The sequence below is a fragment of the Ceratosolen solmsi genome, unplaced genomic scaffold (genome assembly GCF_000503995.2).
Source record: "Ceratosolen solmsi marchali unplaced genomic scaffold, CerSol_1.0 scaffold6, whole genome shotgun sequence".
Taxonomy (NCBI): domain Eukaryota; kingdom Metazoa; phylum Arthropoda; class Insecta; order Hymenoptera; family Agaonidae; genus Ceratosolen; species Ceratosolen solmsi.
The window spans coordinates 888,878-912,418 of NW_011948414.1; the positions used below are offsets into that span (position 1 = coordinate 888,878).

General features: G+C 29.3%; 4 protein-coding genes across 6 annotated transcripts; 2 read left to right on the top strand and 2 right to left on the bottom strand.

Moving 5' to 3' along the window:
• The first annotated feature begins 489 nt into the window (after positions 1–489).
• Positions 490–8,113, top strand: Scamp (secretory carrier membrane protein). 3 transcript variants are annotated; one of them, XM_011506573.1, is made up of 9 exons: positions 490–586; positions 2,381–2,644; positions 2,839–2,902; positions 2,982–3,110; positions 3,234–3,390; positions 3,464–3,565; positions 3,631–3,757; positions 4,411–4,633; positions 8,037–8,113. In XM_011506573.1, the coding sequence occupies exons 1-8, from the start codon at positions 530–532 to the stop codon at positions 4,570–4,572; spliced, it is 1,062 nt and encodes a 353-aa protein (XP_011504875.1). In that variant the 5' UTR covers positions 490–529; the 3' UTR covers positions 4,573–4,633; positions 8,037–8,113. The 3 variants fall into 3 exon arrangements, with proteins under 3 accessions (XP_011504875.1, XP_011504874.1, XP_011504876.1); XM_011506572.1 differs by having other exon boundaries at positions 8,021–8,091; XM_011506574.1 differs by lacking the exon at positions 8,037–8,113 and adding an exon at positions 5,319–5,583.
• LOC105367783 (DNA helicase MCM9) lies at positions 6,000–10,947 on the bottom strand. Its single transcript, XM_011506570.1, has 13 exons — positions 10,816–10,947; positions 10,567–10,708; positions 10,264–10,425; positions 10,060–10,185; positions 9,669–9,772; positions 9,373–9,589; positions 9,211–9,286; positions 8,957–9,114; positions 7,996–8,375; positions 7,436–7,516; positions 6,870–7,076; positions 6,268–6,419; positions 6,000–6,084 (listed from the first exon to the last, which is right to left on the bottom strand). The coding sequence occupies exons 1-13, from the start codon at positions 10,908–10,910 to the stop codon at positions 6,032–6,034; spliced, it is 1,953 nt and encodes a 650-aa protein (XP_011504872.1). The 5' UTR covers positions 10,911–10,947; the 3' UTR covers positions 6,000–6,031.
• Positions 10,948–11,602: 655 nt separating this feature from the next.
• Positions 11,603–12,630, top strand: LOC105367785 (COMM domain-containing protein 7; the record flags this gene model as incomplete). The annotated part of the gene is made up of 2 exons (XM_011506575.1): positions 11,603–11,926; positions 12,470–12,630. Coding segments are annotated over exons 1-2 (213 nt in total), but the record flags the coding sequence as incomplete, so codon positions are not given.
• A 455-nt stretch (positions 12,631–13,085) lies between these two features.
• Ripk5 (receptor interacting protein kinase 5) lies at positions 13,086–23,336 on the bottom strand. The gene is made up of 10 exons (XM_011507348.1): positions 22,971–23,336; positions 21,709–21,879; positions 20,840–21,238; positions 19,946–20,446; positions 19,071–19,595; positions 18,254–18,657; positions 17,645–18,028; positions 16,522–16,810; positions 15,858–16,427; positions 13,086–13,159 (listed from the first exon to the last, which is right to left on the bottom strand). The coding sequence occupies exons 2-10, from the start codon at positions 21,830–21,832 to the stop codon at positions 13,119–13,121; spliced, it is 3,237 nt and encodes a 1,078-aa protein (XP_011505650.1). The 5' UTR covers positions 21,833–21,879; positions 22,971–23,336; the 3' UTR covers positions 13,086–13,118.
• Positions 23,337–23,541: the final 205 nt, after the last annotated feature.

Sequence of the window (23,541 nt, forward strand, 5' to 3'; positions counted from 1 at the left end):
GCATCAACGTAACCAGATGTCGTTGCCGTGTCAACTCATGCGCAATGGCAGCGACAATATTATAACAATGCAATGATTGAAATTGTTTATGCATATAGTAAGTTGCGATCGGTGGTAGGTAGTCGCGCGCTTGCGGAAGTATACGCAAGGGGATCGAGTGGTGTGCGCGGCGGTGTGGCTCGAGGTGTCGGTCACATCTGGTTGCGCGCACGAGAAATAGAAAAAAGGAGCAGAGTCGTACCCACGGGAAGGCTAATATAGGGTCGAAAGGAATGCGATGAATCCGCGGGCCCTGCGTTACTCTTTTTTTGGATAACTGCGAGTGCGTGGGTGAGTGTTAAACGGGTTTATTCGCCAGCTTGAGATCGTCCCTAGAGTGGCTGGTGGTGAGAGGTCGCGCTGATATAAGACACGGAAGAAGAGGTGGAAGTGGAGGAGGAAGAGCAGCAGCAGCAACAGCAACAGCAACAGCAACAGCAACAACAGCAACAACAGCAATAGCAGCAACAGCAGCAACAGCAACAGCAAGATGTCGGGCTTCGACGAGAATCCCTTCGGCGAGCCCAATGTTAACGATCCCTTCTCGGTAAGTCACTCGGTCGTACTTCATCGCATCTAAAGCGGCATCGACACCGCCAGCAGCAGCCCCTTTACCTTATCATCTTCCTAACTCACCTTCGACCCCGGTGCTTCTTACCTACGAGCCGCTCGGTTATTCCATCCTCGATCAATTTTCCTTTAATTTTTTTACCAACGAGAGCCAACGGCCTGCACGTACGTACGCCGTAAATGTCGACTTTTTTTCTTTTTTTTTTTTATTTTTTATTTTTTTTTTCTATTCTTTTATTACCCGTGATAATAATTAAGTGCTTTTTAGTATGCATGCTTAGGTGCTGCGATAAGGTAAGGCTAAATTAGCCTTATAAATATAGCTGTGGTGGACTTCCGAGGAGCTGTACACACATGACCTATGGTTTCCTCGATTGTCCTCGATGATTTCGAACTCGTTACATTTGTCTTGAGTGTCTACATTTAAGCTAAATAATGAACGATTACGTGTAATTATAAATACATTAGGGATGCCCTCGTATCGTTCGATAAAATTTCAAGTAAAAATTTGAAATTTTTATGCCATAATAGGTACGTTTTTTGTTTTTTTGCCCAGAAATCTTCAAAATATAGCCACGCTCGATCGAGAAAGGATATTTTTGCACTAATTGCACTGATAAACTACTAGCGAGAAGTTAAAGTTTTTACAAGCTTAGTGCGCATGTGTTTGCCTATGCATGCGCGAATTAGGATATATCGTGTGCTATTGAAAGCGTGAATTAGAGTGCCGATTTTAATCAAATTGTATTTATGATAATAGTCGATAAAATATACAATGCTTAATTTAATTTTATTGGTAATTTTTAAAATGCGCAAGAATTGTTTGTGATAAATGTAATTGCATTTTATTAAATGAATCTTGAAAGAAAACTTCAATATTATTTCACCAGGTAACATATATAATTTTAAATAATATTTTATTTATGTAGTAATTCAATTTTTAATACATTACACGAGGACGATTAACATTATTCTTCGTAACTGTCAATTTTTCAAAAATGAAACTCGAATTATCATTTGAATTTAAATTTTGTAACAAATTAAATAAATACATCTAACGGTTTAAATACAATAAAAAAATTTTAAAATACTTTTGTCTTATATGTTACTGCTTACATTTATCACGAATAATATTGTATGTTTTTTCTGTCATTGTATATGCATTTAAATTAATAAGTATCCATTTTTTAAATATAAATATAGATTATTTATACAGTTTTTTTTTTTACCTTGTAAGAGCACATGGAGAAGGTATTTATCTTCTGTTTCTCCTCTATCGATAATCATGAACATTTTAATTGTAAAATTATACATAATAATAGTACTTGTAAATTATCATACTTTTGAAACATCAGTTTAGTTATTTGGATAGAATTTCATATAAAAAACATTGTGGTATTTTACTGTATAACTACTAACTATTGTTGGTAAAACAATAAAATAATAATATTCTTACAGTTTATTATAGCATTTATATATATATATATATATATATATATATATATATACATATTGTTAAAACATTAAATATTCATATGGCAAGAATATTTTATTTTGTTGGATAATGTAATTAAACGTGTAGTAGTAGTAAATTGATTTTAAATTGTATTATAGAATATTTTATGTGCAAGATTATAATTGCATACTATAATTTATATTTAACCAAAGATGATACTTTATCGTACAAGTAAATTAGAGAGTAAATTATTTTATATTTATATTTTCAGTGTTTTTCACATTTATAATAATTAATTAAGCTGTATTTTTGTAGGATCCAGCAGTGCGTAAAGCAGCGAGTTCAATTCCAAACAGAGGAATGGAAGATTACAATCCATTCGTGGACACGTCGGGAGGTACTGGTACACAAGTCAGAGGTGCCTCCAATCCTCCGATCTATGGGGGCACATCTACAACGTCGGCACAGCAACCTGCAATGCTGCAGACATCGAGTCAGGAAGCTCCACCTCCAAATTATTCTCGTAGTCCACAGCAGACCATTCCCTCGTCTAGCAGTGGCATTTTCTCACCCACAAGCGTATGTTGTTCTATTATTATATTAATTTAAAATAATTATCTATGTCGTGCATTTAGCCAACGTATTAATTGTAATCATAATGTGCCATAATAATATCTTCTGAAACAAACAAGAGATACTTTTTTATTAGAAATTTTCAATTTTCTATATTAAGAATTGTATTTTTCTTTTTTTTTTTCTTCTTTGTATTTCAGCAACCACCGAATAATGAAGCTTGGAAGAGAAACGAACAAGATATGAGCAATACACCTTATTATCGTACGTTTAAGGAGAAACAGTTGTATTTATTAAAGTACAGATAGTCATATCTGTTTTAGTAAAAGTTTTTTTCTTGTAGCAAGGAGAAATAATTGGCCACCATTATCCGATAAATGTTGCGTGCAGCCATGTTTCTATCAAGATATAGACGTTGAAATAAAAACTGATTTTCAAAAAATTGTTCGACAATTGTATTATCTATGGATGTGTAGGTTGATTTAAATTCCACATCTATTAATCGTTCATTTGCTTGTTCATCATCGATCTAATAATTTTACTCAATTACCATGAAATTGTCAAAATAAATCATTGTTAACACATATTTTTATAGTTCATGGATTGGTACTGATACTAAATGTAATTGGTGGCTTCGCTATGATGTTGGCTTATGGTTACTTCACGACCTTTGGACTTGGTATTCTTTATCTCATTCTCTTTACGCCATTTTCATTTATTTGCTGGTTCAGACCAGCATATCAAGCATTCAAGTATGTATACGTACTATCGCTGACATACAATTGAAATTTGAATGTGTGAAATATAAATTAATTATTCTTTTAGAGACGATAGTTCCTTCAACTTTATGGTTTTTTTCTTTGTATTTTTCTTTCAAGTTGTGGTAACGGTTGTCCAAAGCATTGGAATTCCTGGATGCGGAACATGGTAAAAACGCGACATTTAATTAATAAATATTATCTTTGGTTTTGTTCACATAATTTCAATTTTAGCGGCATCATAACGGCAATCTCATCATTTCACTCGACAACTAAAGACATGTTCGTGGGATGCCTTTTACTTCTAATTGCAGGAGCATTTATAGTAGCTGCAACTGGTGATATTGTGCTACTCTCAAAGGTACGGGAAAAAAATTAAAATTAAAAATAAAAAAAAATACTACTATTTGAACAATACGAACGCAATTAATATGCGCGATCCCAATGTTAAACGATGAACAACGTAAGTAAGTTAATTTGTAGCAAAAGCAATGGTATAGTTAAAACAAAATATCCAAAATAATGAATAAAAAAGAAAAATAATTATATTCTCATGCAATTGAAAAATAATTGCATTGTAAATGATTGTTGTTGTGACAAGATTGTTACACATTTACTTAATTACATTGCAAAGTTTTTTATTTCAATTATTAACGTAACTCTTTAACAGTAGCTGAAATCTTGCAAAGGCACAGGATAAATTTAAAGCAATTCTTATAAATTATTAATATCTACTAGGATAAACGATGTACATATTTAAAGGAGCATTTTACATTTAGGATCTTTAACATTTATTGGTTAAGCTAATACCTAAGCCCTAAGCCAAATTCAAATCTATTGAAATAATTCATGAAAATGCAATTTAAATGGACAAAATTAATATAACACTCGGAGAAAATGTGCATCAGCATCGGCATCAGCATCAGCAATACATCGAGCAAAATATATTGAATTCTATTAAAAGATTTTACATACACTTATGAAGCATTTGACAAAGATTTAATCGCTCCTCAGGTGCATCGCATTTATCGCAGCTCAGGATCCAGCTTCTCTAAGGCACAAGACGAGTTCACTACGACGTTCTTTGGAAGCGAGCACGTGCAAAATGCCGCGAGTAACGTTGCAGCCTCGGCCGTCCGCGCCCAAGTTAACAATATGACGCAGCCACGATATTAGTATTGACAGAAGCAGCTAGGAGAGGGATCAGATGAAAGCAAAAAATAACGGCTCCATTCAGGTATATTTAAGAAATATTTATTATGATCGAATAAGGATTTATTTTCAAGCCATTAGCCACAAGAGTTTCGAAAGTACGATATTTATTGAGGATAGTAGTGGGTGTAGTGGTCTTGTTGTTTATTGTAGTGTAATTGCATTTTTATTAAAATGTAGCGATGAATTTTTACATCGAAGTGCCTATGTATTTACGATTGTAATAAATTAAAATAAACGCTTGCCTAGTTTGTATTATATGGATAGATTTGCAATTATTGCATTGAAGGAAGTGGAAAAAAGGGAAGTAAAGTATTATAATAAAATTAGAATAGAATGATAGAGCTAGAATATAATGGTTAGTGATTTTATACCTGACATTTGAATTATGATGTGGTAACTCAGCATTGAAATTTTCTTTATTACAATAATAAATATTCATTCGCCTTCAACTCATAGTAATTAGACTTGGATAATTGAAAATTACAAAGATAAAAGAATGATAGTTGTAAAATTTATTTCTATATTTGTTTCGAGCTTTTATTTACATAATGACATTATACGCGATCATAATTCAATTAAAAATATCTGCGATTTTTCACAATTAGTATGGAATACTTTATTTACATATTCTTATATTACTATTACGATTCTATATCACTTAAGAGTATTAAAACGAACATTTATTTAAATAAAATAATTTTTTTCAGCATATATTTACTTATAAATGTGGTGAGCGCACATAAATAAAAATGTATAAATGTGCGTCAATGTGAAAATACACTCGCAAGATGATAAACTGTTATAAATAAAATGGAATAGATATTTTGTGCGCTGTGATGAAAAGATGTGTCTGTCTGTTGAGACGAGAAAACGTAATGTAAAGAGTTTAAGTTTCATTCGACTACTCTTGTACATTTCAAGCACATTATATATTCTACATAGTTGTAGCGTGTATTTTTCTTCTTTCGTCTTCTCTCCTTTCAATATTTTAAACATTATATGAAATTTCATAAATTATATCAATCATTATATTTATAATTATAATTATTATTATTCTTATTATTTGTAATCAAAGCTTTAAATTATAAAAAATCATGTTTTCTCGTATTACAACAGCATTCCATATTTTGAGTTGTATATACCTTAATATTTAAGACAATAGTGACTCTACTAATTAGAGAAATTCAACATTATTGGGGAATATAGCAGATATTGTAGATCACATAAAATACTGCAGAGCTAGTACAATAATTTATTCTTGATATTTGATTTTTGCTGTTGAATTTACAATTAAAAATTATATTGTAAAAGATTTCTTATAAAATTTATATTAAAATTGTATACTCACCCAACTTACTTTCAATACTTCAAAAAGCTAGAATAAAGTTAAGTGTAATTAGAGCACTAAATCTTTTTTTATCTACAAGAGACCAACAAGGTCATCCAAATTAAGTTTACAGAGTATTTCAGCACCTGTAATAGAGCGAAATATTATATTTTCTTTAATATCTGAATATCTATTGTGTATTATATTTAAAACAATTTTGTTGTATTTACATAAGTCTTACAGTCATTAAAATATTTTCAAAATGTTACAAATATTTAAATATTTTATTTAATTGTTAATTATACGCTTGATTTTTATTTTAACAGTACCTTCGTTCTTATATGTAGATAATGAATCTGTAGGAAATTTGTTATTTTCATTATCCATTTCAATTGATAGATTTATCAATTTTGCAGCGAATATTGCATCCATTACAAGAATTTTCGTTCTATACATAAGTTTTGCATGTGCTTCAGCTAACCTAAAATTATAAGCTTAGCGAATTATTAAATTACATCTTGAAAATGAAATTTTATTTTATACTTTTTATTGTGTGGCGTTATAAATAGACAAATACTAATAATAGTTATTATGTAAATGTAAATTAATATTATTATTTTTTTTGTTTTTGTTTAATTCATAATGACTTAAATATATTTCTTTTATAAAAACAAAATTTAACATTCAAACTATTATAAGTGAAGATTATCGAAGAAATAATTGAGTTTTATTTAATTCAAAAGATATCCAAGTATCAATCATAAAAATGCTCATGGGAAAACTAATTCACTATGATCGTTTATTTGAAAATGCTGCAAATACTTTTAGTTTTAAATTTCGTTAAATATTATTTCAAATTCGTTTTTACTCTTTAAGTCTGTAGCAATATAAATGTAAAGTATTCAAAAACTTTCTTGTTAAATTTGCAAACCTGATTAAACTATCCATTAGACGAACGGTAGTTCGCTCCTGTCGTCTGCCAGATTTTTGTCTGTGATATGAGTACACTGTGCACAAGATTTTCTCAGCTTCCTTTGACATTGATGGTTCAAATGTGTGAATATGTGAAAAATATTCGCACAAAGATTTCTCATCCCATACACCATTTTTTATAGAAGATAAATTGCCTATGGAGTTTCTAAAATGTTTGAATAGTTGAGTTAAAATTATTTAAAATAGTTGTTTCGACATTAAAATATTTAAGCTACTATTTGAAAACTGACTTAATAAATATTATGTTAATATTTATTTTCTCAAATAACCGGCGCGCGTTATAATTAAAATTTTACCATAAGTTAATGATTTACTAAATTTGGGATCGATATCGAATGTTATAAAATCTTATAAAAAATGACATGTGATTATCGTATAATTTTCATTTTTACAATGTATCTTACTACGTTATTGTAAATCTTATTTTATCTTTGAAAATACAATCGATCGATGAATAAAATTCTATTATTTACATTTGTAATTCTACATACTAAAAATACTTGCATTTCTATGTTGGAAGAAGCATCAAAATTATCTTTATACATACTTTCAGACATACTATTATAATCCTGATCTGAAGAATTCCTAAAAGACATTAAAATTTATTATTAAATATTAATAAATAATTATTAATTAATATATTTACTTGACTTCTATAGTTAATTAAATCGAAATTCTAACAAATGTTGTTTATTTTTGTTTGTTTAGAAAGCGATCTATTGAAATTCATTTTATAATTATTGTTATAACTATTGTTCGATTTCAATAAATTTATATAAAAATTGTTTCATTTAGTGACGTCACAGATTAGTTACATTTATAAATATAAATTACTATTAATAGATGAAAATCTATTGTCATACCTTAGCGAAAAACAAAATAGTAATTTTATTCCTGCGCACGCGTGTACGTAATTATAACTTATTACATATAATGCAAATGTATTTAAACTTTGAAAATAAATGATTAATGTTTGTGAATAATTTTTCAGTATACTGTTTATTTTCAATTTATTTTACTTTTCATTAATTTACAATTATTTCGAAACTCTTGTATATACTTACATTTTACTCCGATCATTACCATTAGACATTGCTGTTTGAAGGATATGACTCGAAACCAATTCATCCCATTCTGAAGAGGGATTATCTCTCAGAAAAAGAATAAGATCAAATCTGGAAAGTAATGGGTCACCGAGCCCCATCTTCACTTCTTCACCATCCACAAATCTACCGCCAACTGGATTTATAGCTGCAATGACAGAGCATTTAGATTTAAGTGTACTGATCATACCTGCTTTAGCGATGGATATAGTTTGCTGCTCCATTGCTTCATGGATAGAGGCCATATCGTTGGTGCTCATTGTAGTTAATTCATCGATACAACAAACACCACCATTAGCTGATACCAAAGCCCCAGCTTCCAAATGCCAACCATCTGAATCCTGAAATACGAGTCAAAGTTAAATTTACATTGTTCTTCATTTTATGTATATATATATATATATATACATATATATATATACATACATTTTTTTTTTTTTTTAATATTTTCATCCAAACATTTAAAAATTAATTTATTTATTCATCAATATTTTATAGACCTAAACTGTATAATTTTAATAAAAATCAAAGTTCTAATCAATATGAATTTTTCAAACATTTATATTTATACGATCCGATGTTACTACAAATACATTCATAGGTTGTGCAATATTATTTTACGTAATTCATCAAATATATAAAAAATTGATTGAAAATCAGTTATAACAAGTATAAGGCATATTAATTAAATTTGGTTTTTAAAAATCAATTCTTTAATTTAACGAAAGTAATATAACTGCTTACACATATAAATAAAGTAATTTCAATTAATACATATTTAAAAAGCATAACATATGGAATAATTTAATCAATATTTTATTATATAAAATGAAAATATTAACATTTTAATGTATTTATTTAAATTCGACATTTCATTAATAAATGTTTAAAAATCAAATTTATATAGAAAAAAGAAACTTGCTTTTACAGCTGCGGCTGTAAGGCCAGCAGCAGTACTTCCAATTCCTGTCGTTAGAACGGATCGATTTGATAATTTTGTCGCTGTTTGAAGTATTTGAGATTTGCCAGTACCAGGATCTCCGCACAGTAATAGATGTATGTCACCTCGTATTCTTGTTCCTTTATTAATTATTATTAAAATCAAGCGAAAATTAATTTGTTTGCGTTAGTATTGTTTGCTTGATGCATTGTTTGATTAAATTAACGAATAAACACCTGGTTTCGAAGTTTTTCTTACACCACCAGCCAAAACTAAAGCTAATGCTAATTTCATATAATACATTCCATACAACTGCACAAAATTTAAATAAAAACATACATTAGTATCTTATAAATAGTAGATAATTTTTCGAAAATTTATAGAGAAATTAATTTTACCTGAGGACATATCGATACAAGAATATTGTCTCTACCTTGTAGAGGATTAGCCTCGTAGTTTTTCCAGTAATTGTCAAAAACATTGATTAATTCGTTTTTACAAAATATTGATTCTGTAATTTTTTTTCGGACTATTAGACTATTGGCCATCATGAACGTTGTGCATAGAATACGTTGACCTTCAACAATGTTACCCCATTTTCGAATTAAAAATCCACTATTTATGGAATAATTAGGCATTTAATAAAATTATGTTTCCTAAATTTGTTCAGTATAAGTTACAGTTATCTACGTACTTAATATTGACGTAATCTCCAGTTGTGCATTTATCAACTAAGTCTTCGAGTAAAATTACTTTTTCTGACGCTGACATGATATCATTATGATTTTGAGATTTATCCTGTTATATTATTAAAAATATATTTATTAAAACGAAATGTTTTTAAAATTCTTAAAATTATCTCATAAAACAATTATTAATTTGTGTATTTTGAGTCAATAATTTCAATATATAAAATTTTTCTTTACGCTCAAAATTCAATGAAAATATATGAAGAAAATATTACGTGTAATAATATATACGCGTCTAAATTATTCTTTAAATTTCTAATAATTATTATTGCGACAGGTTTAATGGTTACTATAACTTTCAATAATTTAAATAATTAAATATAAATTTAATTTTACTTGAATTTTGATTTCTTGATAATCTACGCATTCTTGGTCTTGCAATGATGTCTCTGGATGTAAACCTTTTCTTTTACATGCTTCGCACTGCCGGACATTCGGAAATTTACCTGTTTCCCATTGAATCTAAACAAGAATAAAATTATCGACCAAACAAATATAAAATTCATAAAAATATTTATAATATATTATCAGTTTATGTACTTTAATAATATTAATATGTTTACACTTTTTACACAGCAAATGTTTAGCAATAATTGAAATAGATGGTTGTGAAATTCGAACGACAAATCCTGTAATGAAAACGAATTCTCCAATTTCTGCTTGATTTATATCTTCAGGTACACCATGCACTCTCGTTCGAATCTATGGAAATAACATTTATTTGAATCTGTTATAAAGTAGTTATCTCTGTACATAAAATATTTTACTGTAAATTCATTTGATAGTTTAAAACTATTTTATTAAATATATAAGATGAAAAAACTAAAGATAATATGTAAATACTTTTTTCTTCACTATTTGACCTGCTTCGATAAGTTGTTCCTGAACTTCGATGATATTAGAATCAAATAATGCTAAATAATGCCTTGGCTGTTTCAACATATTATTTGCCTTTTCAGGATCATAATCAAAAAGCATAATAAAACTAAAAATAATATATTATTAAATTATTAGAAACACAAGCACGAATAAAATATAATAATTTGAATATATAATTTTTTATCTGTATTAAAGAAGTATAATATATCTTACTCAACGTAGAGGGGATAATATTTAAATTCATCAGGATCCTTAAGCATTTCTTTAAGTTCTTCGGTATGATTTTCAAGAATATATTCTTTAAACATTGTTCTTATGAACAAATTTCAATAAAGAATGGTTCGTCTTTATCCTAAAAACTTTATGTACAATATCTTGAAAATTATTCCATATATTTAAAAAAAAATTTTATATTTATGATATATCTAGAATATATATATTTAATATACATAGAATAATAAAATGAGTTTTGCTTTTAAATCGATTTTTTTCTCTTCAATAATTAAATTCATTTTAAATATAATGTTTATTTACACGGATAATTTTTTGTTTACAACAATAATAATTGTTAAATTATAAAAAACTTTTTTTATAAAAAGTGCATTATCACTATTAATTTCCAGAGATCATTTTAATAATTTTAAATGAAAAGAATTAGAGTAAAAGATTATGTATAAAAATACAGTTGGCCTGTGCAATTCAAAACATGAAATTAATTTTTGGTTTAGATATCCTTATTTATAATTATTAACGTGAGTTTCTAAAAGTAATGTTATAATTCACTATAAATATTAATGTCCATACCAAAATTCGGTCGTTTCACAACGTACGCTAAATTATAAAATAATATTTTTATATTCAATTGAACGTCTTTTTTAAATTTTAAATTCTTGAAGAGTAATTGTTAGATTTATTATTTATATTTGCCATTATAAATATAAATACATACATATGTTGATGTGTATGCAATAAATTTTTAGGGAATTATTATAATTATAATCATTTGTTGGTTTCGAATCACAATAGAAATGAAAATTAACCTTCGAAATTCTACATTTCATGAATTTGAGCGGCGTTCACTCGACCAACGTACACCGACACGCGCGCAGTATAATAATATTATAACCTCAAATATCCAATAAATGTCATAAGCAATTAAAACAACATCACTTGTTGTAAAGCATTAAAAATATACCAATGAAAAACTAAACAATGATAATTATATTTAATCAATAAAACACATCACTGCTATAGTGCTTATTGTGATATAAAATGGAAGATGCATCAGTGAATACATTCGTTAATGTTTCTTGGCGTTTTGGAGGTATTTATAGGTTTAGGTTCTTTAGTTTAATGTTAAGTACAATATTTCACGTTTTAAAAAAATATCAAACAAAAATATTTCACACATTTGATATTTTTTTTACTCTTACGTGTTTTTAAGTACATATGCAAATTATGACAATTTTATATTTGTATTATGAAAGTAATTGGTTAATAATTTTACATTTTACTTCTATTGTTTAATAAAAGATTTTTCTTTTTTTTTTTTACTATTGAGATTTATTATTTTAAATTATTGTAGAAAAACAATGAATAAACAATGAATTTAATAAGAGTCATCAATTGTACATTATATTAAATATTAATAGAGTTTAAGTTCTTTCTTACGAATTATATTATGGATGATGTTGTGTTTCTTAAAACTAGAATTAGAAATTTCGATGTAATTTTTCTTAGTTTTTTAATTATTATGTAATTATTATTTTTTAAAATTTTTGTATAGTTAAAAGTATAAATTATAATAGATTTTCACTATAGTAATATTTAATTAAATTATTTATAAAATAATTGTAATTTATTTTAGTGACTGTTGCTAGTAGTGGAACAGATGAAGTTGGAAAAAATTTCTTACAATTGAAATTTCTTTATAACGAAGATGGCAAGATAAAGTCTATTTTTACAGAAATGAATATAAATCAATTTTATAAGCTTTTACATGACCTAGAAAAAGCAAAAAATACTTTGGATATTAAAATATAATTTTTATAAGGAATACAAATACTTAAATATTTATCATTATACTATATATGTTCAATATTTTATTTTATTAATTAAATATATCCGAAGAGCTATCATAAATTATAATAATATAACTTTTTTCCTTTTAATTTGATAATATTATTTTATTCTAATCAGTCCCATGTAATTTTACTACATAATCATCGATTCAACTATCACAGACTCATAATTATTTACTATTTTTTACTTATTATGTAAAATTTTTCATTTTTATAATATAATACAAGTCAACACTATTTAACTTTTTATACATTTTGAATAAATTTGGTCATAATCAATTACTCTACAATTGATTAGACATCTTTAAGAAACTGCATGATTGTTTATGTCTAATTAATGTACAAAAAAAAAAAAAAAAGAATTATATTGTATAAAAATAAATTATTTTATAAAATATGTGATGTGAATTTACTGTTGGTATTTGTTTTGTTTTCCTAATGATGATTATTTTCCTCTACGGAGTTTGTTTGATTATCTGAAAATAAGAAACAAGTAATTAATATTATATTTAAAACTAATAAACGCTACTATTAAGGATTTCTGTATTGTGTGGATTCCCAATTCATACAATAAATTTTTAATACATACACAGTAGGTAATTTATAAAATTACAATAATATAAATCTTCAATAATAAAAATTTTATACAGTATTTTTATTTGTTAGGATTTCATTATAATTAAGTTACTATTTGTATAAATAAAATTTTCAAAAATATATTTGTTTAATTTCAAGCCAATGCTATGATAAAATTGTTCATTAATAATTTACCATATTCAAATAAAAAAATATAATTATCAAAGTATGAACTATTAATTTTCTCTTATCAAAGATTACATTGACATTTTAATGCAGGGAAATAAAATTTTGTTATTGTAAATAAATAATACTTTTCAATTTAATATAGCTATTTTAAAAGTACTAATTTATGCAAAAGCAAATTGGAGAGGAATACGATGGACGAACAGCGAGTACAAAACTGATCAGATTTTTATTATTTTTTTAACATAATTTTATGTATATAAATTTACAAATTGTTGGCTTGTCTCTCGCTTGTATAGTCGTCCATTAGTATTTCAGTAAGCACTGTAACATTTAGTTCATTAAAATTATCGACAAGCTTTTTTATTTTTATTTTCATAACAACATTCCTTTTTATGCATATAATATCTATTTTCAGTTGACATATTTTATATACTTTAATAGATAAGGCTTTCTTTCATTCAATTAAACAGTGTTTATAAACTTTTTACAAATATAAAAATTAAGTGTTGCCTGTAATTAAACAAAAATGATCGAAATTTACGTTTATTCGATAACTTCAAAAGTATTTCTCACGACACACCATCGACATTGTTTTATGCAATCAAAGCTTATATAAATGAATGTAAAAAAAAAAAAACGTCAAATACTATTGTACAAGAAAAATTGTACATGACAAATTATGCATTTATATTGTCATTGGCATCAATTTGTGTCAGAATGTTACCGTGTAATGAATACTGACGATTTTACAATATTTGTAACACATAAAATTGCAAAACAAACATACATCTAAATTAATGTAATGCAAAAAGTCCCTTTATATTAAATAAAAATCATTTTTCAGCAAATAGAATTTATACTTTCAGTCAAAAATATTAATTCCTGTTTGAAATTCTAAAAACAAGAATTATATAAATATATGGTTATATTCATTAATTTTAATTTTTTAAATCTAAGTATTTTACATTTATTTTCAATATACAAAAGATAGTACTAAATTTTTGTTGATTTATACTCTTGATTGTTAAAATTTTAATATGAATATAATTATATAAAACTAATAAATTTGATAAAAAATGAAATTATTACATAATAATGCTTGATCAGAGTTAGAACCACTTTGCATTTACTGAAACAATGACTGACAAGTAAATATTAACAAAATAAATAATGAAATATTTTAAATGTTATGAAAACAAAGAAACAGTAAACACACTAGATTGGAATTTCTTAGATCTCACTCTAGAATTAATATAAATAAATTAAAAAAACAAATTAATAGTTTTGTCGGATACATAGTAGTCAAATTTTTCATCAAAATTTTTTTATAATTATATGCGTTGTATAATTTTTTTTATGCCATTTAGGAAATAAAAAATCAAAATTCAGTCCATATTCAGTTATGCTAGACATAATCTCACGCCTACAATAAGTAACGAAAAGAACCTTGATTAAAAGAAAAATGGTATGATTTACTCAACATTTCGTTTTACCGACACTTCAATTTTCATTAATTTTTCAAAGCAATTCAACCCGACTAATATCTTAAATTTAACTAATATTTTAATTAAACTGTAAAACAAGGGACAAGACTGTTATTATAATTTTATTCGTTTTAAATTTTAATTTAGCACAAACTCAAAAGAGTTTGTTGAGACTTCATTCCCAATATTAACACTTTAATAATCTCTTATTAATTCTTACTATTAATAATATTCAGAACATTTATAAATATTACATTTATTAATCATATGGAAACTGAAATTATCTTTAAAAGTCAGCATTGTGAAAATATACATTTATTTCATACTCTTAGTTCCTTTTTACTAATTGCTTCATTAATTTTGTTCTATAAATGTAAATAATATTGTATAAATTTTTGTACACTATAAATATTGTAATTACGAGATCAAATTATTTTCTAAAAACTTTTCTATATTATAGTCGATCTATTGGCTAAAGTATTCGAGAAGAACTATTAGTATTGAAAAGGTACGTAGCGGAAATAATCGTAAATATATATTATAATTAACGTTGACAGCAGCAGCAACAGCAACAGCAGCAGCGGCAGCAGGAGCAATAATAAGTCGTAATGACAGGGATGCTAGTAGTAACAGTGTAGTGATGTAGATAGTGAGGCTGATGGCGATGGTGGTCGTGATGGTGATGGTGATGGTGAGGGTGACGGTGATGGTGATGGTGAGGGTGACGGTGATGGTGATGGCAGCAGTGATAGAGTATTAACAGTTGTAATAGTATAATAAAAAAAAGTAGAGGTAGTGAAGAAGTGTCAGTAAAATTCGTGCATCTGTATATACAAGTTGGAGCATACGCTTGTGTGAAAGAAGTTGGTCATGTGAAAGCCCGGGTGTTTTGGCGTGCGAAGTACATGATGTTTTTTACGCCTACTCGGTAGAAAGAACGGACGCGCTACTTCACCCCTTTGATTATTCGGCTCCAATAGCGTGAGGGCGTTGTTGTTGTTGTTGTTGTTGTTGTTATTGTTGTTATTGTTGCTACTGCTGTTGTATTTATTGTTGACGTTCTGCTGCTGATGATGTTGCTGTTGATCGTGTTGGCGAGGGTGGTGATGATGCTGTCGATGGAGGTTGTCGTTGTTATTGTTGTTGACGCTGCTGCTGTTTTTGTTTTTGTTGTTGTTGTTGTTATTGTTGTTGTTGTTGTTGGTGGTATTGTTGTTGCTACTGCGTTGATTGCTGTCGACGTTGTTTTCGCTAATTACGCAGGTGGCTTTCCCGTTTGATAAGAGATCCGGAACTTTGTCCAGTGGTGACGAGGGTCTCGACCCTGGTTGATGCTTCTGTGACTTTTGACCGCGTTCGGCCTTCGATTGTATAGACTCGAGGACGGGAAGTATAGCGCCAAGGAGGGGTCGCCGCGACGGTTCACCCGCCCAACACTGCTCCATCAAATTCCAACATTCGTCGTCGAAGATCGCGAGCCGCTCTGGCCTTATGCCTGCAAAAGTTGATCAATTTATACATTTTGATTGGGCACATAATGGACAAACGTTTCTCGAATATTTTTCAAATATTTCCCTAAACGCGTGTACCTTTTCTGACGCTCGTCCACAGTTGTTCCTTGTTATGAAATTGCTCAAAAGCGTAGGGTAGCCTGACGTGTCCAGCGCATATGTACCAAAACAGTATGCCAAAGGCATAAACGTCGACGCTACTGTCGTAATGTCCGGACAAGAGTTCTGGAGCCATGTGAACCGGCGTTCCGACGATACTACCCGACATCATTGCCTCGGTTATACAGAATCCCAAGTCTGTCAGTTTCGCTCGATTCTGCGTATCTAAGAGGACGTTCTTCAACTTTATATCTCTGTGCACGAGTCCCTACAAAAATATAATCTCTATTAAGTTATCATTGTATTGCATTATACCGTGATGTAAGCATGTCGTGTGCTTGCGTAAAAATTGCTTAATAATGTAAGCGCAAAACGGACACATTCGATGATTTAGTAGTTTTATAAATTAGTATTGAGTAATAATATAATCGGATCGAAGTTTAAGCAGTGAGTGGATTAACCTCTTATGAACATTTTTGAGAAAAATGCTGCAACTGTTTTTTATTGCAAAATTTGCTCTGATTAAATTTACAATGCTATATGAATAAATTAGCAGAGGATATAAAAAATATTATTTATCGTTACTTAAATAATCTGAATTATGAATTATGAAATTGTATTTCTCGTGCATCGATGTCTTGTAATTTTAGTTTCGTCATAATTTAAACGTACAAAGTAGCGACATTAGCGAGCAATGGCGATACGAATATTACGAGTGTATAAAGAAATTCGATAAAACTATAACCAATTGTTTACACAACAATTGGTACCCGTTGTAAATATTTTGTATTTTTGCCTAATTATATTTGACTAGACTCGACGGGAAGAATAATAAATAATACAGGCTATCTGCAACGCTAAAATACGCATTAAATTAAAATTAGCATTAAAATAAGCGAGATTAAACATTAATTTGCAGTTTTCTATGCATATTTTAGGCATAGTTTACGCTTCCTAACACGAAGGCATAAGTGAGAGGCTAGAATTAGCCGAGACATCGCCAAAGACGTGTAGAGAACGAGATGATGATGATGATGATGATGATGAGGAGGAGGAGGAGGAGGAGGAGGAGGAGAAGGAGGGGCGGCTACGAAGAACGTACTTGGGAGTGAAGATATCGGATGCCCTCGAGCACGTCGATAGCGATCTGGATGCGCTCGAGCCAAGCTAATCCTGACCGAATACCACAGTAGAGGTCTCTACTCATTCTATCTGTGATAAGGAGCACGGCCGCTCCCATGCCGTAGGCGCCCCCGTAGGTGTGATCAATCACCGAGCCCCGGAGCTTGACGATCCTCTTGTGGTCGGGTATCGAGCGCGTGTAGTAAAACTCCATCGCGAGATCGTTCCAATGCTTCTCGTCGGGCGGTACGACCGACTTAACTGCGCAAGCACCCAGTGCACCGCCCCAGCCGTCGCAAGCGAACACCACGCCGTACTGACCACGGCCAATCTCTTTTCCCTGGTGCGGGATGCCAAATCGAACCTGAAAGTTTTTGCATTGAAAATCGATTTGAAATTCCGGACCAGACCCAATGAGAACGAGAAGCGGAAAATTACAATTTTTATCTCCCTTCTTGTTACCCATGGCTTGCAATGTTCTTCTTATCTACTAATCCCTTCTTAACACTCCATTTAACCAACGCGCGATAAAATATTATTTACACATCATTCTTATCGCAATTCACAAGAAAAGTCCGAAAGTCCTCACCATGTCGCTCATGGAGGTCGACTCAAGGGCCAGCTTGGCTAGCCTCGGGGCATGGTATTTTCTGATGGCTATTCTCTGCTCCTCGGTCCTTTCCAGCTTACCCGAATAGTGATTCTCGAGGGATCTGAGGGCCGACTGAAAGGTTTCGTGGGAAGTCTTGACCTTATCTCGGAACTGCGTGGAAATGGTGCGAGCGAGTCGCGCGGCGCTCAAGGATTGAAGTACATCGACGGCGGCCTTCCGCCTCCACGAAGCGTTGAGTACGGGGGTCGGTGCCCAGGGTAGAGGCAACGATTTGAACAGTTGGCGCATACGCTCGAGGAACGAGTGCACCAACGACGGTGAGGAGTTCTGCAACTCCACGTTGTAAGCCGCTGAGAGTATTTGCTTCAGAGCATCGCTGGCTGTGAAATTCAAAAATAATGAGGAGGATTGATTTAATTTGGTCGTAAATTTCTTTTTATTTGTTAGTTGCGTGCGCACATTGATCGAGAGACACTATTCGTTAATATTCGCTATCAAGCTCTGATTAAAATCGCATAATTATTAATTTCGCACAAGATATTGTGAAAATTGGAAACTTTATTTTTTAAAAGTGACACACGCGTTGATAAAATCACACGTATATAATCGATAATGAAACGTATGAAAATAATTAATATTAGACTATTGCATATAAGAAAATTTATTCATAAATTAACGAGTGATGTTGCTTGTAATAAAATTTTTTTAATTTCAAACGCCTCATAATTGTATAATGATTATAATTATATGCGAGGGCGATTAATTCGAACAATTATTAAGTATTGCAAATTACCCGTAAGGCTCGCATCGTGTTCGTAACTTTTTTCTAAACTGAGTAGACATCGTTGTAAGGTGCCTACAAATGTATCCCTTAAACAATTAACGGACGTCGCCAGTTGCTTGGCCACTCGTTCTCCCAATCTGGTTAGAACGAGCCTCTGCACCTCCGTTGTCGCTACCCTCACAGTGGCTGACCATTTGCCTCTTTCCTCGTCGTCATCGATTGGTATGTTATGATAGAGATTCAAATGATCAGGAGCCAGACAAATTTCATCCTTCATCTCCTGAATGATCTTGTGAATGAGCTCGGTGAGTTCTTCTTGTTTAGCATTCACCACCTTCATGAGATTAGCATAAAGCTCGACCTCTTTCTGCTGAGCGTATTGTATTCGTTTGGGAGTAATTTGAATTTCTCGCGCCATATCGAATGCACTAAGAATGAATTTGCGTAGGCTGGTCGTATGAACATCATTTAAATGATTACTCACATTTACGAGATAAGTCTGTAAGCAGCTGCGTACAAAGTACAAGATTCGATCTGAAAGAATGTCACGGTTAGTTATTTAATTCTTTAATGACATGGATTTTTTTGCTAATTAGTTTGTAATTAACATTAATGAGGAATAAATTTCAGTATTTCACAAATTTCGAAGGAACGAACAAATTCTTGGTGTAAATTGTAATTCCCTCGATTATTTGTTGACAAAAAGTTAATTTTCAATTTAGACTTAACGATCTTCGTTATTAATGGAGCCTCATGCCATGCTAAGCCATGACAAGATGACTCAAAAAATATATTTCTTCACATGGAAAAACATTTACAAAATAAAATAATATATTACAGGCTTATTGAAAGGCGTTAATTCATAGTTAATTAATAATTTTTACCTAAGTTTTTCCGTGAATCTAGCAGATTAATAGACCGAGAGTAGTTTTCATGCGTTAGCCACAAGCTTTGGTCTATTTCGATGGATTCACCTATGAAGCCTAAATCTGTAAGCTGATGGAACCATGTTAAGCCGAGCAAATTAATCTTCTCTAGATTTAGCCCATTGTCAATATTACTTGTGGAATTTAGTTTTATACAGTTTAACTTCACGGAGTCATCCTGTGCGGAAGTCAATTTTATGGAATCCTCCTTTGCGGAGGTTGATTCGCACGATTCAGTTTTACTTTGTAGTCCATGTTCTGACTTTATTAGATTTTCGTCTAAGCAGTCAAAGGTTATGTGAGTTGACGTAGAAACAAATAGAACTGGATTATAGGGGTAGCTGTCTTTCAAATTCCTCAGTTCTTCCATATTTTCATTGGATAAAGGGTGTTCATCCAGAGCATAGAGGAATACAGGAATAATTTTAAATACTCCCTTAGCCAGAGTCTGTACGGCTCCTAAAAATTTATACCAATGAATCTTTTCCTAACGAAGCTTTATTTCTAGTGTATATTACGATAGTTTGACAATGATAACAATATATTTTATTATTTTTTAAAATATTTTATGTCCCAACATTCTTGAAATTTTTCTGCATTTTATTTTTTTTCTTTCATGAATTTCAATCATAAATAATAGAAAATATTAATGATTTAATTTTTTTATATTAATTTATGAGTTAATTGTAAGAAAATATGTTACTTGAAAAATAATAAATTTAATTAATTTATTATTATAATTTTACTTTATAGACAGATTAATTCATTTTAGACGAATGTCTTGAGTATACTTTACATATTAATAAATTTCAAACAAATTAAACAAATTATATTTTCGAAAATTTAACCGACCTGAATCAGGAACGACAAATATTTGAACTCCATCTTTCAGTGCTGGTTGATTTAACTTTACTTCAAGCACAGTGGGACAGTTAGGATCTACGCTTCCAGATTCTATTAAGTCTTGAGAAGGAATAGTTACCCATGGCTTTTCATTTGCTAACAAATTTTCTACTACTTCGTATTCAAGACCAAGAGTGAGATTCACATGATTAGTGGATCCACAACCAATTTTTATCCAGCGCCATTGCCCCGTACATAATGGGAGGACATCAGTTGATAGTAAATTATTGACTAGCGATGCTTTTGCTTTGGTATTTTGCCCAAATATGACTATGGCAGGACAATTTTCAAGAACGTATGTAATTTTATTATAAATTAATGGCGATAATAAGGCATCAATAATATTTTCTGTAAGAAAGGTAAATGTAAATAACGATTAAAATTGATAGATTAATAAGATAACAAAGATTCATTTAAGTATACAGATTTTAAATATTCACAAATAGCTATTGTTTATTAATTATAAATAATGGTAAATATGAATTATAATATAATTTATAAAATTGGATAATATATATATATATATATATATATATATATATATATATATAATTATTTAAAGATTCATTAATGAATGATTTTTATACTATATTAGCCTTAAGAAGAAAAGAAGTGCAAGGAATTTATCAGAACTCATATATAATCATTATCAAAGTCTAATAATAGTTTTAAGACAAGTGTGTGCTCAATTGAGAATCGCGTCTTTGACATGTCTTTCCCCTCGGTAAAATATTCCATTGAATCAATAAACTTGCTATAATTAATATTGACATCAAGGGTAAAAATTATTTTTTAATTAGCATTATTAAATAACATACCTCCAGGAAAGAAATTTTCGAGATTTATAATCTCGAGAACACGTTGAGTTTCCTTAAAAATATGCCTTAATTGATTTCTATTACGATTATATCTCCTGAACTCTTGCGGTAATTTGCTTACCATTTTAATTGCCTATTATGATATAAATATGTGTAAGCGTTTTTCATAACCTAAAACATACAACAATACTTAATTCTCTGATATTGAAGATGAATAATCACATTTTATAGTTAATTGGAGCATCTATATATTCGTAAAATTAAAATTGAATCGATGTTAATGAAAGAGCGACTGATTTGATATTGAATATTTTATCATAAATCGATTTACAATATAATTATCATACATATATATTAGATATTTTTAATTGAAATTGTTAATAATAATGGAAAAATTCTACATAGAAATAATTTCCAATTAAAAAAATAGTAAAATTTCATTTAAAAGTTAAAACTTTATAAATTTACGCATAGTACATGAGGTTATGTACAAATAACAATAAATTTATATAAGAATTTGATTATTGCAAACAATTGAAGTAATTTAATAATTTAATAATTCAAACAATATTGACACTATATATAACGATGATTTTTTAATTTATAAAATTCAACAGTACTTTCAACATTTTTATATGGATTAATTTCACATTTACAATTATTTTTAAATATATTTGTTCGTAATGAATAATTGTATAGAAAATTTATATAAATTTCTTAAAAACTATTACATCCAATTATATATTTTGATAAATGTAGACGAACCGAGTTAATATCAATTAATTTTTCTTATAATCTTAGAATCTTATAATTAAATATACAATTATACGACTTACATCATTCCTCTTATTTATATAAAACTTTGATAAATCCACATTCTAAGTAAAATAAAATGATAAACTTAAAATACAAAAATACACTAAGACATTATGCACTATCGTGGACTCAATTCTCAATTTGTTAAATTTAGCATTACACATAGATTGTTATTAAATATATTTGGTAGAAAATTAATTTTCTTGCTCTTTCGACAAATGTAAATATTTATTGAATGTAATATTTGAAAATTTAAAAGCCAAAAACATTAAATCTCGATCGATCTACTTTCACAATTGTCCAATTCGTAATCCACACAATACAAATTCTTAATATATCTAAGCATTTTCAATTACTTTTCATTATGATTTACGTTTTATCGGTACCTACAAAATTACAAATAGAATTCTGATAAAGAATAGCGTTTGAGGGGGTACTCAACTTACCGTAAAAAATTAAAAATGTGTTCTCACTTCTGTTAAAGGTTAAGTGACGGAGTAGTTCCAAAAAAATAAATGGCAGTAGCGCAGACTCTTCTTTTCCATTTACGAAATGCTTACGCATTAAAATCTTTTAATCAGAAACCCAAGATGATAACAAATAAAAAACTTGAAGAAATCATACTTGTGCGTGCGACGAGATAGAAAAAAAACCTATAGAGTGCTCCTGTCTCCTCTTCTCGCTGGCACTCACTGCAGTGTTAAATGAATTTATTTGACGCATTCTATACGAGTGTTTTTTATGTATATTCCATGTACATAATACAGATTATGGAAATCTCAGTGACGTTACGGACTACGAACTCGGTTTAGTCGTTGTGCACGTCGCTGTTTTGTATTATTGCACGACCTACGAGTTATACTACTGGAACATGTAATTTCTCAAACTTTTGGTTTTTATCTTTCATTATTTTTACTGTACATGTCATATGCATATGCGCATATAAACATATATATATATATATATATATATATATATATATATATATATGTGTGAGAAAAATAAGACTTAAGAGAG